Here is a 15,423-nt window from a genome sequence, read left to right as displayed (position 1 = left end):
AAGCAACCCCATAGGGAAATTCGTTTTGCGAAGCGCCTCAAAAACGGAAAACCCTTTCGTCTAGCGGGTTTTCCGTCTTGCGAGGCGTTCGTCTTGCGGGGCACCACTGTATACATAACCAAATTAGAGGAAAATGAAAAGCAAGATCCATTGCTCATAGTCCAGTTTATGATTTAATGTACTGACATAATCATTTAACAGATTTTCATATGTCTGCTTCTTGGATGGCTTTAAATGGCACACAGCCTTCTATCATGTGACAGTATTGACTTCTTTCTCCAATAGAAAAGTGAGCTCTGTTGGAGCTTAAAACTTTTCCATGTTGCTTGTGTAACATTTTTCAAGTAAACAGCAGCTTTCAGACAAGCTGTTCATTTTTCATAAGCTTAAATAATTGAAATTCCTAAGTAGTATGTTTGGTATGCTTTTCTTTTTTTTAAGAGTGGCTGTTCAATTGTCTGCAGAAAGTGTCCCTGCCTTTTCTACAAAAATCATTCTGGCAAGATGTTGTATGTGCATTATTCTGATGTAAAATAAAAATGATTGATGTAAGTTGTTTTTTTTAAAGACCTAGTATGTAAACTAATACATGAGTGGGAAACTGGTTCAAAGTGAAATTGGACTCCAGATGCTGTCAGATAGGATCCTTATGTAATACCAAAGATGTAATTTGTTGGCACACATGACTGACTTTAAGAATTAAAATAAATAAATAAAATTCTTGGGCAATACTGTACCACATACCAGTATAATTTTCCTTTTTTTGCCAAATAGATTGAATACTGAATATGGAATTTGGTCCTCATAATCTGAAGTGATTTTGATTAGTGTAGTGCAAATCCATTTCTTCTTTTGTAACTTAAAGAAAACTAAACTTGGAAAGTGTTGCCTATTAGAATCTACAATAGCATAAATGCATCATAAAAACATACTATGTATATGTAATTTTAATCAGTACACATCTGTCTCTCAAGTAGCAGGTGCATCGTGTTGCATAACTAATTTATACCTTTTTTAAGTATCTACATACAGATTTTTAAAAAAGTAATCTGTAAGTATCTGTATTCTAGTTCCTGAGCAATGGTGGGGGGTACTAGAATGTCATTAACTTATTAGGATTTCTCTTCCCTGAATCATGAATCAAACAGTGCTTAAATACTCTGTAAGGATCTGCTTTATGCCCGGGCTAATTACAACTGCTAATACCTCTTGAAAGCCTTAGACTTTGTCATTTCATATAGTTGTGTAAATGCATAGAGTCCACCGACTGGAATTGGGGCAGGGAGGGGAAATGGTGGTGTTACAATTCTTTTTGTGACGCACTGTTTTGGCAGAGACAGTAGTTTACCCGACGACACTGACAGCTTTTTATGTCTTAGCCATTTCCATATTGCAAACTTGAGGTGTGCTTATTTAAAAGTCCTGTGGCTCAAATTGACTGAAGTACTGTTATACTACCTAACCTGAGTTTGGTACTCTGCAATTTTTGTTTAAAACCAACATCCCACAAATAAAACAGTATTTGTGTTTTTTGGTTTCAGAAGTTGATTTCTGTGGCTATCCGCACTTTTGACCGTATGTGCAAAAAGAGTATAATTTTATACAGGTGTACAATATTTAGTATCTATACAGCATATAAGAACAAACAAATCTTTTGACCGACAGTCCCACTACAACTTATTGTCTGTTCTTGCCTTGGGGAAATTAGTCGATCATTTAAGTAAACTACAATATGTTGCTATGTTTCAACTTTTGTAAGGTTGCAAATTGTACAGGTCTGTTTAGTGTTTGCAGTCTTTTGCACAAACGTTCAGCAATCCTTAAAATCTATCAACTAGGTCAGGGGTCCGCAACTGTTTTCAGCAGCGGCCAGTCCACCATCCCTCAGACCATGTGGTGGGCCGGACTATATTTAGGGGGGGGGGGAATTCCTATGCCCCACAAATAACCCAGAGGTGCATTTTAAATAAAAGGACACATTCTACTCATGTTAAAACATGCTGATTCACGGGCCAGATTTATAAGGCGATTGGGCCACATCTGGCCCCCGGGCCTTAGGTTGCCTATTCCTGAACTAGGCAGGCCACTATTATTATTTTGCATAGTTGGCGGGAAGGATATGCGAGAATGGCTTGTCAAAGACCACCCAAAGTGTGTGTGGCTTATACACAGCTGCTATAATACCCAACTTAAGATTTATGAGGCTAGATTTTTGAAACCGTTTCAAATGGACTATCCCATATAGTTTTTATTTTGAAACAAAGTTTACAAAGGTGTACAGGATAACATCTCTTAGCAATTGTTAGATGTCCAAACTGCTCCTCATTGCAGAGGTACAGTTTGTATACAGCTCATCAGAATCAAAGGCATAAAAGGATTAGAAAAGTCCTGTCCTAAAAAACAACAACAGCCACACACAGAAAGCAGCACAGCAAGTTAAAAACCAATAATAACACTTTCATTTTGTATAAAGTAACTTTTTAGTAAAAAAATGTGCAAATAAATAGCAACAGCACCACAGTGAAAAAATACATTCGCAGAGATGGTTTAGGAGTGTTCAGTTAAAAACTCTTTTAAGGTTTATTGCTACTATTTGGGTTTTCCTTTAGGACCTTGCTCTCTAAATTTAGTTTTGGCACATTGTAGCACTTGCAGGTTGACTGGCTTAACCATAGGATCAACAGTTTTAAGCAGATTGGTAGCCTGTGAAGGGATGCTCTGAGCCAAATGCCTGTTATAAATGAGCTTTCTTCATTGTTCCCATGTCTCTTACATATATGTTGGACCTTTCATTCCGCTCTACCCTTATCCCCCAATGGCAGATGCTGAAAGTTGTGTCAGCTTCCAGAGTAACACCTGATGCTCTCTGAAGGGCTGCCATGGGAAATAAACATTAGCGAAGGCCCTGTGTGTTCAAAAGTACTTCAGATGCATGCATGGACTTCTTTGGATTCAAGCCAGAACAACTCTTGCTTTCCAAATATTGTCAGTCCTAAAATTCTACTAAAAGGAAGATATTTCACTGACTTTAATCTGTTGATACTATGTTTGCTTTTGTTAATATTTAAAGTAAATCCTTTGCCAACCTTTGCATTTCATGTTATGGTTCCTGCTATTTTGTAGTCAAAGTGGCCTAAACTATGCTGTTAGGAGGCTATCTACTGCCATGAGTCAGAACCAAAATGAACAATTGCCTGGTTGCTTGACTCATTCAACTCTGATAAAATGCATCAAAACTCTAGCATACAAATTATCCTGCGAATTTTGATGGCACCATTTAGCTGCCTGAGGGTTTTTGCTGTTAGCCCCATTCATCCAGGGCATGAAGAGGCTGAAGCTGTACTAATATTTACCACTTATATAACACATGTCATGTGTTCAAAGCATTTCACGTGCCTTATGTCGCTGCTGTGAGTCCTGAGATAATGTAAATTAGTATTGTTATCCCTGTATAGGGCTAATACATAAATAGCATGTTAAAAGAGGAATTAAAAGTAATAATTTAAAGTTCAAAAGTAACAAAGTAACTAATATAAACACAATTGTTTCTGCCAAAGCAGCTAATGGGTTAACAGGAGCTGTGATAATTTTGGTTTAGTACTTTTAATACTCCATTTCATAATGACAGTTAAATATATCCAACCCGTACCAATGAAGTGCTACAGTGAATTAACTGTATTTTCTGTGTATGCACTATGAAGTGATTGGTCACAGGATAACAAATTTGCATTTGAATTAGTTGTAGAGTGTAGTTATAGAATAGCCCCTATTGTATTTTTCAGTACAGCTTTGAATGCTGTTCACGCATATAAATGTATCACCATTTTCCTTCTCTACAGAATGTGCAAGTCAGGTTTGCACTTATACCCTGCCAACATGAGGGTTTATTTTTTTAAAATCTCCCAATTAGTCTCCAAACTGCCTTCCAATTTTTTTCTTATTTAAAAAGCAGTTTAAATTAAAATTATTTATCTCAAGAATGTTATTTTTCTCTGTGGGAAAATAAGCTGTTTGTTACTATTGCTAAAAGCAGACATGAAAAATAATTTATAATACTCAAATAAAATGATGAACCTATGAAGACAGCAGAGGGAAGCCAATACATTGATGGCGCCCTGTACTTCAAAATATTTCATAACTGTTCCTGAATTTTGTTCCTGTAGAGCCTCTCCTTTCTTATAAATATTTTGCACAGAGACAACCCACAGGAGGGGCTAAAAAGGGAAACAGAATGTACTCAACACCCTGAAGCACCCAAAGTCTTTTAAAAAACTAATCTCATTTGTGATATTTGCCCAGATGAAATGCCAACCTATTTATACAGAAACCTGCGCTGTTGGTGAAGAGTCTATGCATAATCCTAAAGATTCAAAGCACCACAGTTCAGACGTGTTTTCCCCCACAAATACTGCTCAGCATATTCTGTTGAGGCATATATGAAAATAAAGGGTGGGGTATGTGAGTAGATCATGCACCGCTAGGGGGCACATGAATGAAGACTGCCATGTAGGCACACAACCTTTAGCCAAGGCATGGCTAGCCATTTTTGGCCCAAGGCCATGTTCACCACTTAGCCAATTTTCAGAAGCCTACATGCCAGTAATGGATGAGGCCATCCTATTCTCACATGCATATACACTGATCTGTGCACATCCAAAGGTTCTCACCACTTGCAGAAAGTACTCTTGCAAAGGTGAGATAAGCCAGAGATTTGTACCATTAGACCTTTCACAAAGATTTTAGTGACTCCGATTCAGCTATGTCCTAAAGTACTTCTGGAGTGATGAATGTACTTAAGTACCTTACTGAAATACAGTAATATGTAGCACAAATGGTCTGATGATACGACTCATGTTTAAAAAAATCTGTTCAATGCAGTGTCCTGGATAAAAATAAGTGCTTCATGTAGTTCTTTTACAAGCATGGTAAAAACAACAAAAAAAAGCTTGCAAACATGCAACTGTTTTAAACCTAAGCTCCTCCTCGTTTGATAGTGCCCTGTTTTGCTTTTAATACGTATTACCGCAGGGATTAACTGAGGTTTGGCAACCCATGTTGCGGCTCTTCACTGGAATGCGGAATAGAGTCCCGTCGGAGCACATGCAAAGTTTGTAGCGTTCCCAGTCGCCATTGTTTAATTTCTCCCCATGTGAAGGACTCGGCAGTCGAGCTGTGTTGACCATCACACTTCCATTTAGAACAATGCTCTTATCCTACCAAAGAAACATTTGCAGAAGTTAGCAACAGTATTTCCAATTGAATAAATGTATCTATTTTAATATCTTAACATTAAAGAAACTGACTATAAAAAGCTTCCTTGTTTGGAGTTTGACCACTCAGCTTAATGTGGTCTACTCTTGACAGGCAGTGGCCCTCGTATCTGACAAATGACATTCTTTGTCCTACTACTCATTAACCGGGGATGCCAGGGATTAAACCAAGGACCCTTCTGCATGAAAAGCACAGGCTCTACCATTCAGCTGTGGGATAGCTAAGGGATCTTTGCTGTGTTAGATATGAAAGCTAGGAGCTACATGGCACCTTAAGCCTAGGTTATGAGCGCAACAATGGAATGTCTAGGCACAGTTTTTTATAACAAGAATACAAGCTGAAAATGAATGAACTGCAGTTAAAATATTATGTTCATTTTTCGCATGGTTCAGTCCTTCCCCTGCCCGCCCCCCTAGTATTCTTAAGAGGGTCTCTTCTCCAGTCTTCAGAGAGTAGCTGGAAGTGGGGAGGCAGAAAAAGGGCCTCCTTTCCGTCCACTCTGCAGTTTTAATCTGAAATCACAGGCTGCACCCAGACAGCCTAAAACAATGGGAGTTTCGAACACTGGATCGTTGTACCTTCTGGCTTAATGTGCATCACAAAACTTAAGTTATCCACCACCCCTCCCCTCTTCTGATTGTTCTGGTATAGTTTTCAGTTCAAAAAAGCAGCTGCATATTTTGAGAGAAAATACATATTTTAATATGAATTCTCATGTGAATTTCAAAAAACAGATTGATGTGGAATAGGATGATATGATTTATTAGTGAATACATGTGAAAGAGGGCAAGGACTTGTTGCTGTTGCAGTATTTTATTTTCATTTTGTCAGGTTTTTTTTATATAAAAAAAATCATTTAATATTCATTCTAAGCCACCTGTAATGTTGGACAGGTGGGATAGACATATTTTGAATAACTAGAGCTGCAACTATAACCAATCCAATGAATACTTTAAATTTTTGTTCCTTTATCTAACTTGCTGTCCTTATTCATCAGGTTTCCGCACCCAACACAACCTCTCTTTTGAGGCTGTGCACCTGCCTCTCTCTTTACTAGGCTCTTTCTCTATGCTGCTGTTGCCAGACATGAGACAGAACATTTCTTCTCTTTAAAAGAGGTCCGCACTTCCTTGCTTAGTGGAAACGGGGGGTAGCTTTGAAGAGCCATGCAAGGTTGAGCTTGCCATGCACTGTCTCCTCTGTATCTTAGCAAAAGGGCAGTAATTAATGGTGTGCTGCATCTCGCCAGCTATTGTTAGCAATGGGCAACTCTGTGTAACTTGTTTTGGTCAAACTAGGTCCTTTATGGAAAGGAAGAGAATTGTAATTATTGTAGCATTGTTCGTTCTTATGCATTTGCTTTTCTGTATAACACCTAGAGAGACTGTTTTATGAGGTTTCTCATATGTGTAAATTAAATTTTGTTCCACAGCCAGGAACAAATGTTAGCCTAAAAAACAACACATTTTCCTCCTTTTTTTCTTTCCAGGCAAATATGTCTAAAAGAAAGAGAAAGAGCTGTTTTGTTTTAGTTTTCGAATAGGAATATTCCAATACAAGTTTTTGTTTTAAAACATAGGTATGGAGCATGTGCACGTAGCTCTATCTAATAGTCGTGTTTAACTTGCCAGAAGTAACTGTATTAAGCTGACAAAGCAGTTATGTGTTTTAACTTAGAAGGTGTATGTATACCTATAGGTCAAATCTGAGACCCGTAACAGTGAGCTATAATATAAGGCTTTTAAAAAATATGCCATTTTAAATCTATAGATGAGTAGATGAACCAAGTCAAATCTGATTTCTTTAACTTGGTTGCAGCCATATATATAGCTCACTGAATCCATTTATACAAACTGAATATCCTGGAATTACTCACTGCTTTCAGTTCCATATTGCCCCCCATATGAAACTCGATGGTTTTGCCCATGATGAAAACACCTTCATTTCCACGGACAATGGCACGTCCATCAACCTTTATATTCAGATCACTGGTAGCATTGCTGGTAATCTGAGGAAAAAAGAGAATAGCCGTGCAAAGCATTTTCTAAAAAATAGTTTTGTTTTATACACAAAAACTCACCTTCCCACAAAATTGGTCTTGCATTTTAAACACTGCCACTCAACCGTTAAAACATTTGTTGGACGGAGGCTGCGATTCTGCAGAGACTGAGAGCATATCAATGTTATCGACTGATAACAGTTAACTGCAATCTGTGTTTGGGGCCTCATTTAGACAGCAATTATATATATCGCAGGGGTAGGGGATCTTCTTACCCCCACTTCTCTGAGGACTGTGTTCCCTCGGGGTGTGAGGAGTGGTTGTGGGCAAAGCACATATGTACTTTCCCTCCCAACACCACATACACACTGGACTTTTAAGCTGTTGTTGCAAAGGAAGAATACTGAATTTTCAATGACCTGACATCATATGACAGCAGGTGATTGATGGATAGGCGGTCCCACCCACTTTTCAAAGTGGCCATAGAGGGTTGGTCACTCCTGAATCAGGCCACTGACCAGAACCAGTTCCCTATCTCTGGTTTATAATATACTAGTAGACCTTAGGCTTCTATAGTCTCTACTGAACATGTACAAACACAGGCCATTTTAAAATGCTTAAAATAAATAACTTAGTCATATGCTTCATCTTTTTATATGGAATGTTAGCTATAATGCAAATGAAGGTTTGAGTTTAAGATTACAGCATGCATCATGTAACTTGCAGAGAAAAGTAAACAGAGATCATACCCTCTCCGTAGATGCTTTTTGAACATTCAAAATTTTTACTCCAGTTGGCAAATGAAACTCGTGAGTATTATAGTCAGTGCTAAACAAAGTATTCTGAGTCCGTGGGTCAACAAATTCCATACCAATATCACTTGTAATTGAGGTTCCATTCTTTGCAACACTAAGTTTTGTTTCCCCTTGCTGAAACACAATCTGCAGAAACAAATGAGATGTGCTGTGTTAAATGTAACAAAGGTAATCTGCTACTTTTACAGTGCTTGGTAGCACTGTGGCTTTCTGTCAACAAACAACTTAAGACTAAATATCTTTTTTTAATCAATGAATAAGTAGCTTGCAACAAATAAAAACAAAGCAACAATTTACAGGATCAGCAATACAAAAAATACTACCACAATGGAGAAAGCAATAGCAGCCAGCAACACAAAATCAAATTACCACCCTGAGAACATTTCCCACCAATCACAAATAAAACAAGCCAGGCTTTTAACCTAGGGTCTGAACACATAACGGTGTTGGAGCCAGGTGGGCCTCCCTGGCGAAGGGAGAGTATGTATGCACTTCTACTATGAAAGTCCTGTTTCTGGTATACCTGAAGGATATCCGAAGTAGAAGCTCAGATGTTGAAAGCAGTACACAATAGAAGATATACTTACTGGCTGGTTCTCTCCAACAATCACCAAATCCTCATTACGTCGACCTCCAACTGTGCTCTTATACAATGGATGTATAATTCCCATGTCAGAGTCTTGTTTAAATCGCAGTAAGCCGCTATCATGAAACTCCATGCTGTCACAGCCGCTGGGTCCAATGCGAATTACAGTCCAGATGATGAGCGTGATCTAAAAGAGTAAATTTAATTTTTTAAAATGTAAGTAAATTTTGAAATTGTCATGCCAGTCCTTGGAACAGATACCTTTGAGAAGAACATGTTACTTGAAAACAGGCCCACAAAACTCACAAAGCTGGAAACAGCCCACCAGTCATGTATGCCAACCCATTAGATGCTCAATCAATCTCTGGTTTGCCTGGGACTGAAAACAAAACAAAACAAAATTCTGGTTGTCAGACTCCTGGCAGGCCACAATATTTAACTGGCGGATTGTGTTCAATTTGGTGGCTCACAATCTGCGTACAGTGGTACCTCAGGTTACATACGCTTCAGGTTACAGACTCCTCTAACCCAGAAATAATACTTCGGGTTAAGAACTTTGCTTCAGGATGAGAACAGAAATCGTGCTCCGGCAGCACGGTAGCAGCATAAGCTAAAGTGGTGCTTTAAGCTAAAGTGGTGCTTCAGGTTAAGAACAGTTTCAGGTTAAGAACGGACCACCGGAACGAATTAAGTACTTAACCCGAGGTACCACTGTAGTTCTAACTTAAAAGGAAGGCACCTTCATGCATGTGTGTGAAAGGAAATTTGGCAACCAAAATTAAGGCACCAATCCTAATTGAACTCAGTGCTCTTTATAAATATATATGATCAAGCTGTAAATAATTTATATTTAAAAACAATACTTGTACTTCTTTAGTTGTACAGGAAAAAAAGAGCAGCCCAGGCTTAACTCTTAGCCCACATGACCTTAGAAATTGGATTTTTGATCAGGATGCCAACCAAGACAGAGCATCCATCATTGTTGCCCGCTACTCCACTTGGTACCCCGAATTAAGACCAATCACTCAAGGCCCTGTTACTTTGAGACTCTGACCTTCCCACAACTATGCAGGGCCTTTGTAGAACTAAGATTCCAACAGATGCCCTCAGCATATTTAGAGGGGATACATTGGGGAATGTTCCATATGGATCGCAAATGTATATATGGATACAATCAGGTAGAGGACGTCACATGCTATCTGCTGATTTGCCCCCTGTATATAACACGCAGAGGAAAATTTCTATCACCAATTCTTAACTGGCTTCTAGGTTGATCCGCACAGGAAGTGACAGTTGAATTCCTAGCAGATAAACATCTCTATATTACATACCAGGTAGCCAAATTTGTGCTGGCAGCCAAGAAACTCTGTTCCAGCTATGTGAATGCACTCCAATCTTAAGTCTGAATGTTGTAAATTTATTTTTATGTTGTAAACTACTACAGGTTGCATGTATGATTTTAGATGAAGGTTTCCTTTTATTCTGTGTCCATTGTAAAGGCCTTTGGCTATATACAACAAAAATGGGTTGATAATTCTTAGTCTGACACTGAATAATTAGCAATCCATTGAAAGGATGAAAAGCAGAAAATTGGTTAATCTCTACAGATCGTAAGAAAATTCTGCGATATATGTGGACTGGATAAGTACATTTTTATCTTGAATTCACAGTACATCTTAGACTGCAATATAGAATGTTTACTAAGAAGCAAAATAGAATTTATTACCAGTTGTGGAGCATTTCTTTGACCTAATTAACTAAGACCTTTCCATGTATTTATTTTTAGGAATCCTTTTTTTAAGCGAACTATGGACAGCTGGGTCCAAACAGATACACATTACCATGTTGCCATTCGTCCTCTTGGTTTTAATAGGCATAAATGGCACCCAGTGTTTATAATGTCCATGTACAGTTCCAAGTTTGGTTAGAAACCCTGCATATAGGTAATGAAGATAATTTCACTGAAAAGCAGCAATATTTGGAGCTGGCTTGGCACTAAAAAGGAGAAAAAAATATACCTTTAGAATTCTGTTGAGACATAATTAACCATGTATAGACCAAAAACCAAATACAAGTTTTGTGCTCCTATTTCCCTTAGTCGTAGAAAGTTTTGAAGGTTTCAGTTAGCTTCCTTCCAGATGAGGGAGCATTGGTGATTATGCCTTTAGTAATACAGTACCGTACATATTTTTCGCTCTATAAGACGCACTTTTCCCCTCCTAAAAAGTAAGGGGAAATGTGTGTGCGTCTTATGGGGTGAATGCAGGCTGTGCAGCTTTCGCTGAAGCCAGGAGAGCGAGAGGGATCGATCCCTCTTGCTCTTCTGGCTTCGCTTCGCTGGAGAGCCGCTGCACAGCACCCCTTCAGCGAAGTGGGAGGAGAACTGGAAGGGGCTCCGCTTCTCCTCCCGCTTTGCTGAAGGGGCGCTGCGCAGAGAGGGAAAGCTGCACCGCGCCCCTTCAGCGAAGCGGCAGGAGAAATAGAGCCCCTTCCATTTCTCCTCCCGCTTTGCTGGAGAGGCGCTGAGCAGAGAGGGTGAGAACATTTCTTGTTCTCCTCTAAAACTAGTTGCGTCTTATGGTTGGGTGCGTCTTATAGAGCAAAAAATACGGTGTATTTCATTAAAAAGCTTGCAAATATTCAGATTTAACAGTAAGTGGCAAGCAAACTGACATATATACATGCCATACTAGTGTCAAATCAGCAGCATGATTTCTCTATCAGAACTTAGGGCTCCTTTATCTTCTTCCTTTCTAGGTCTCTTGACCTGCACCCCCCCCATACACCTCATTCTGCAGTCTCTTCTTAACCTGCAGCTGGATGTAAGCTGCCCATCCAAACAACCACAGTGACCTGCTAGTTCGCTCGCTCTCAAATTCAGTGACCAAGCCATGCCAAAGATAAATAAAAGCATCAAAAAACAGCTTTGGTTCCTTGCATCTAGTTGGTTAGGCCCTATTTAAGTCAATGGAGCTCCACTTCTGTAAATATATTCACAGTGTTCGTCTAGTGGTCTAACTTAACAATATAAGCACGACCACTGTATTTTGATTAGGTTGTTCTACTTACGATCAAATTGATGACAGCCAAAATAAACAGGAGGACTATCACACAAATGGCCAAGTTGCCTTTCCTGCCTCGCAAGCCAGTTTTGTGCAGACGATCTTCATCAATTGGAATATATCCAGCCTTGAAGTTACTGTTGTGTTCTTTGTTAATATTCCTCCGCTCCACAGCTTTCTCACGCATCGATTTCTTCACGGGACCATTAGAACTTTGCTAAAAATAATTTAAAAATAAGTTCCCCAAACAATATATTAAGTCCAACGTATCCTATTCATAACAAAACGATATGAATTTTCATTTCCGCCACAATAGTATTTTCACAGTAGGAACTGTTTAAAAGAGCCCAACTTGTAAAGAAAATATTATTTGCAAAGTCATGAGAATGTAGCTATACAGTACCGTGTTTGAATTTGCTGCAAAAGCAGTTACATTTAGCTGCAGCAGAGGACTGCTTCAGCAATAATAATAATAATAATAATAATAATAGTTTATTTATATCCCGTCCTCCCCAGCCGAAGCTGGGCTCAGAGCGTCTAACAACATTAAAATGATACAATATTCTATAGTGACGTTCCTATGTTGGATGCTACTCCTATGGGGGGGGGGGAGAATATGAGTACACTTTTTTTGTTGCGTGTATCTGTATATGCAGTGTAGCTCTTCACCCAGTAATTTCTCTGTAATATAGCCAGGTTGTTCATATAAAATGACTAGATAAACAGCTAAGCATAAGTCTTAGCTACTATGAACATCTGCTGTGTACATAACGGCAATTCAGTTCCAAACATTCAAACAAGTGTAAGAGGGATTTTGAGATAGTAGCTGAGAACTGGAAGGGGCTGAGAGCCCAATTGTATGGTGCCAGGAGCCTCCAGGCTGTCACTATTTTGCCAGAGGGATTCAGTCGCACAGCAGAAATTTAGGTTCCTGAAATAAGTGGACCAAAGGGCTATGTTGCAACAAACCCACTTTCTTTTAAAAATGGCCTTTTTGCCATTAGGAAAGTGATGCACCAAAAATGTGGTAACAATTTGATTGATTGATTGATTGATTGATTGGAAGGCAAATAACCTCCCTGTGAACAAATCAGGACGAATGATCAATAAAGAGCAGATACCATGCAAGCTTTGTGCAAGAAAATTGGATGAGTGCTCTATAAAGAGGTCATCTGAAGGAGGCCTCGGTCAAACCTTTTTTTTTTTTTTGGCAGGGAGAGGGATACACATACTAAAAGCACAAGCAAGATTTGCACAACACTGAATTGCTCCTGGACCAGAGAGCAAAGTCTTTAAAGCAAAAAGTTGTGCGCTTTGCTGTACAGTGGTACCTTGGTTTACAACCATAATCCATTCTGGAGGTCCAGTTTGTAAACCAAAACAGGTTGTAACCCAAGGCAAGCTTTTGCCAATGGGGCCTCTCCCCAAAAATTGTTCGTAATCCAAAAAATAAAAATGGGCTGTAATCCAAAAAAAAAGGTTGCAAACTGGGACACGAACTTCCGGGTTTGATGTGCTTGTATGCAAACTAAGACGTATGCAAACCAAGGAACCACTGTTCCAGTTACAGATAGGTAGCCGTGTTGGTCTGCCATAGTCAAAACAAAAAAAATTCCTTCCAGTAGCACCTTAAAGACCAACTAAGTCAGTTCTTGGTATGAGCTTTCGTGTGCATGCACACGAAAGCTCATACCAAGAACTGACTTAGTTGGTCTTTAAGGTGCTACTGGAAGGAATTTTTTTTTGCAAGGAACCACTGGACTTGGCTCTGTGCCATCAAAACGTTTTCAGAGAAGATTATTATTATTATTTTATTATCTATTGAATTTATATATTCCACTTTGAAAGTCTCTGATCGTATTCCCCGGAAGTCTTCCTTAAATCTCTATATATGCGTTGCCCCCCTCCTAGTCCTCCAAGGCTAAGGAACTCGTGGTCCTGTCGTGGACTACAACTCCCATAATCCCTGACCTATTGCCGTGCAGGCTGGGGCAGATGGGAGGTGTAGTCCAACAGCTTCTCGGCACGCCATTGGTCGCCCGCCCTCAAGCCTCCTCCGCGTTTGCTCGAGGGTGAAGGAGACTTCATCGTATCCTCTGCGCGCAGGCGCAAGCCGCTCCCGATCTCTTTCTCCGCCCTCAGGCGGCTATTTTTGCTACGGCGCCCATTGACTTGGGAAGCAGCAGCCGCCGCCCTCCCGAGTCTGTCAAACGGGCCTCGCGAGTCGCCTCACGCGCTCTAGGGGGCTGGTTCTAATTTCAGAAAGCCGGGCGAAAGGCAGACGTGATACGTGTCCAGGCGACAAATGCCACGAATAATGAGCTAATAATAAAAATAATAAAATAAGAAAGAGCAACAAATGTCCTGAGGGGAAAAGGGAAGGGGCTGCGTAGGTTGGCGCGCCCGACTCCGCCGCTTCCCTGAGGCGGCTCGGCTACGGCAGAAGCCCGGGCGCCGCGTTCGGGTTGCCATATTTCAAAATAATAATAATAATAATAATAATAATAATAATAATAATAATAATACCACCAGGATAGCCCGGTTAGCAAACGGTCCGATAATTTCGGAGCTTTTACAAGGGACGGTTTAACCCCCGTCGCCGGTTTCATTGGCCCGGTTTCCGAAAAAAATAACCCGGGAGGACGCTCATTTTCGGAGGCGAATTCCGCGACGCGCCCTGAGGCGAAGGGGCCGGTTCGGCGCCGGCCTCCTCAAGCCGAAGCCGCCTCTTTCTTCCCCGCCCCGTTGATATTTGGGGACGATAAAATGAAGGAGCGCGCGCCTTTCCCTCCTTTTCCCGCCCGAAGCCGGAGCCAGGCAACGGCGCCGGGAAACTGACCTGTTCGGAGGTGATCGCTGCCGCTGAGGCGACCGCCATCTTGGGCTCTTCTCGTTCCTTCCGCGGAAGGGAGAGCGAGGCTTGGCGGGGCGCCTTTGGCGGAGGAGGAAAGAGGCGCTGGAGCCGCACCCGCCATGCCCGCTCCTTAAAAGGGACGAGGCGGCCGAGGGAGGGCAGGAGAAAGGCAGAGCCTCCGACATTTCTCTGAGGAAAAGAGGGACGTCCCACTCCCTAAGGATAATCATATCCCACACATCTTATGGGGTTGCCTCAGCCACTCAGGGCGGCCTCCCACATGTATAAAAACATCATAAAACATAAAAAATTAAATAAACTTTGCTATACAATATTGCCTTCAGAGGGCTCGGGGGTCGCATAACTCCCAACATTTCTCCTAGGAAAATAGAGACGTCCAATTCCATAATGATAATTTTATTGTTTACACCCAGAAAAGACTCCCTGCAACGTTTGGCGGTGAAAACACTACGTTTCTCAGCACCCGAGAAAATGAGCCCTCTGCGCCCTAACCCCATTGGTCACCTTTTCGCCAATAATCCGATGTCGTCCGATCTACTCCAAAACGGTGCCAAACACCCAGAAAAGTCTCCCTGCAACTTTTGGCAGTGAAAACACTACATTGCTCAGCACCCCAGAAAATGAGCCCTCAGCGCCGTAACCACCGGGGGTCAGGATTTCACCAAAAATCTGACTTCGTCCGATTCAGTTTAAAACCGCGCCAAACACCCAGAAAAGGCTCCCTGCAATATTTGGTGGTGAAAACACTACGTTTTACGGTTTCTCACAATTTTAGCCTCGCAGCCCTTATCTGTGGGGTCAAGATTTCGCTGAAA

The 15,423-nt window shown here is 40.7% G+C and overlaps 1 protein-coding gene and 1 long non-coding RNA gene across 2 annotated transcripts in view; one reads left to right on the top strand and one right to left on the bottom strand.

The window, feature by feature from the left end:
• Positions 1–2,209: 2,209 nt before the first annotated feature.
• Positions 2,210–15,233, bottom strand: SGCB (sarcoglycan beta). Its single transcript, XM_083755062.1, has 6 exons — positions 14,573–15,233; positions 11,741–11,950; positions 8,673–8,858; positions 8,020–8,211; positions 7,148–7,279; positions 2,210–5,213 (listed from the first exon to the last, which is right to left on the bottom strand). Exons 1-6 carry the CDS (start codon positions 14,609–14,611, stop codon positions 5,010–5,012), a joined length of 963 nt encoding a protein of 320 aa, XP_083611188.1. The 5' UTR covers positions 14,612–15,233; the 3' UTR covers positions 2,210–5,009.
• Positions 8,865–15,423, top strand: part of LOC310852180 — a 216,925-nt gene continuing 210,366 nt past the window's right edge. Inside the window, exon 1 of the long non-coding RNA XR_014568013.1 lies at positions 8,865–9,181. This is a non-coding gene — a long non-coding RNA (uncharacterized lncRNA). The remainder of the gene's footprint in view (positions 9,182–15,423) is intronic.

This window comes from Podarcis gaigeae (assembly GCF_964106915.1).
Source record: "Podarcis gaigeae genome assembly, chromosome: 9".
In the NCBI taxonomy this organism is placed as follows: Eukaryota; Metazoa; Chordata; class Lepidosauria; order Squamata; family Lacertidae; genus Podarcis; species Podarcis gaigeae.
The sequence above is the reverse complement of the archived record's forward strand: the minus strand, read 5'-3'. Positions and strand labels throughout refer to the sequence as shown.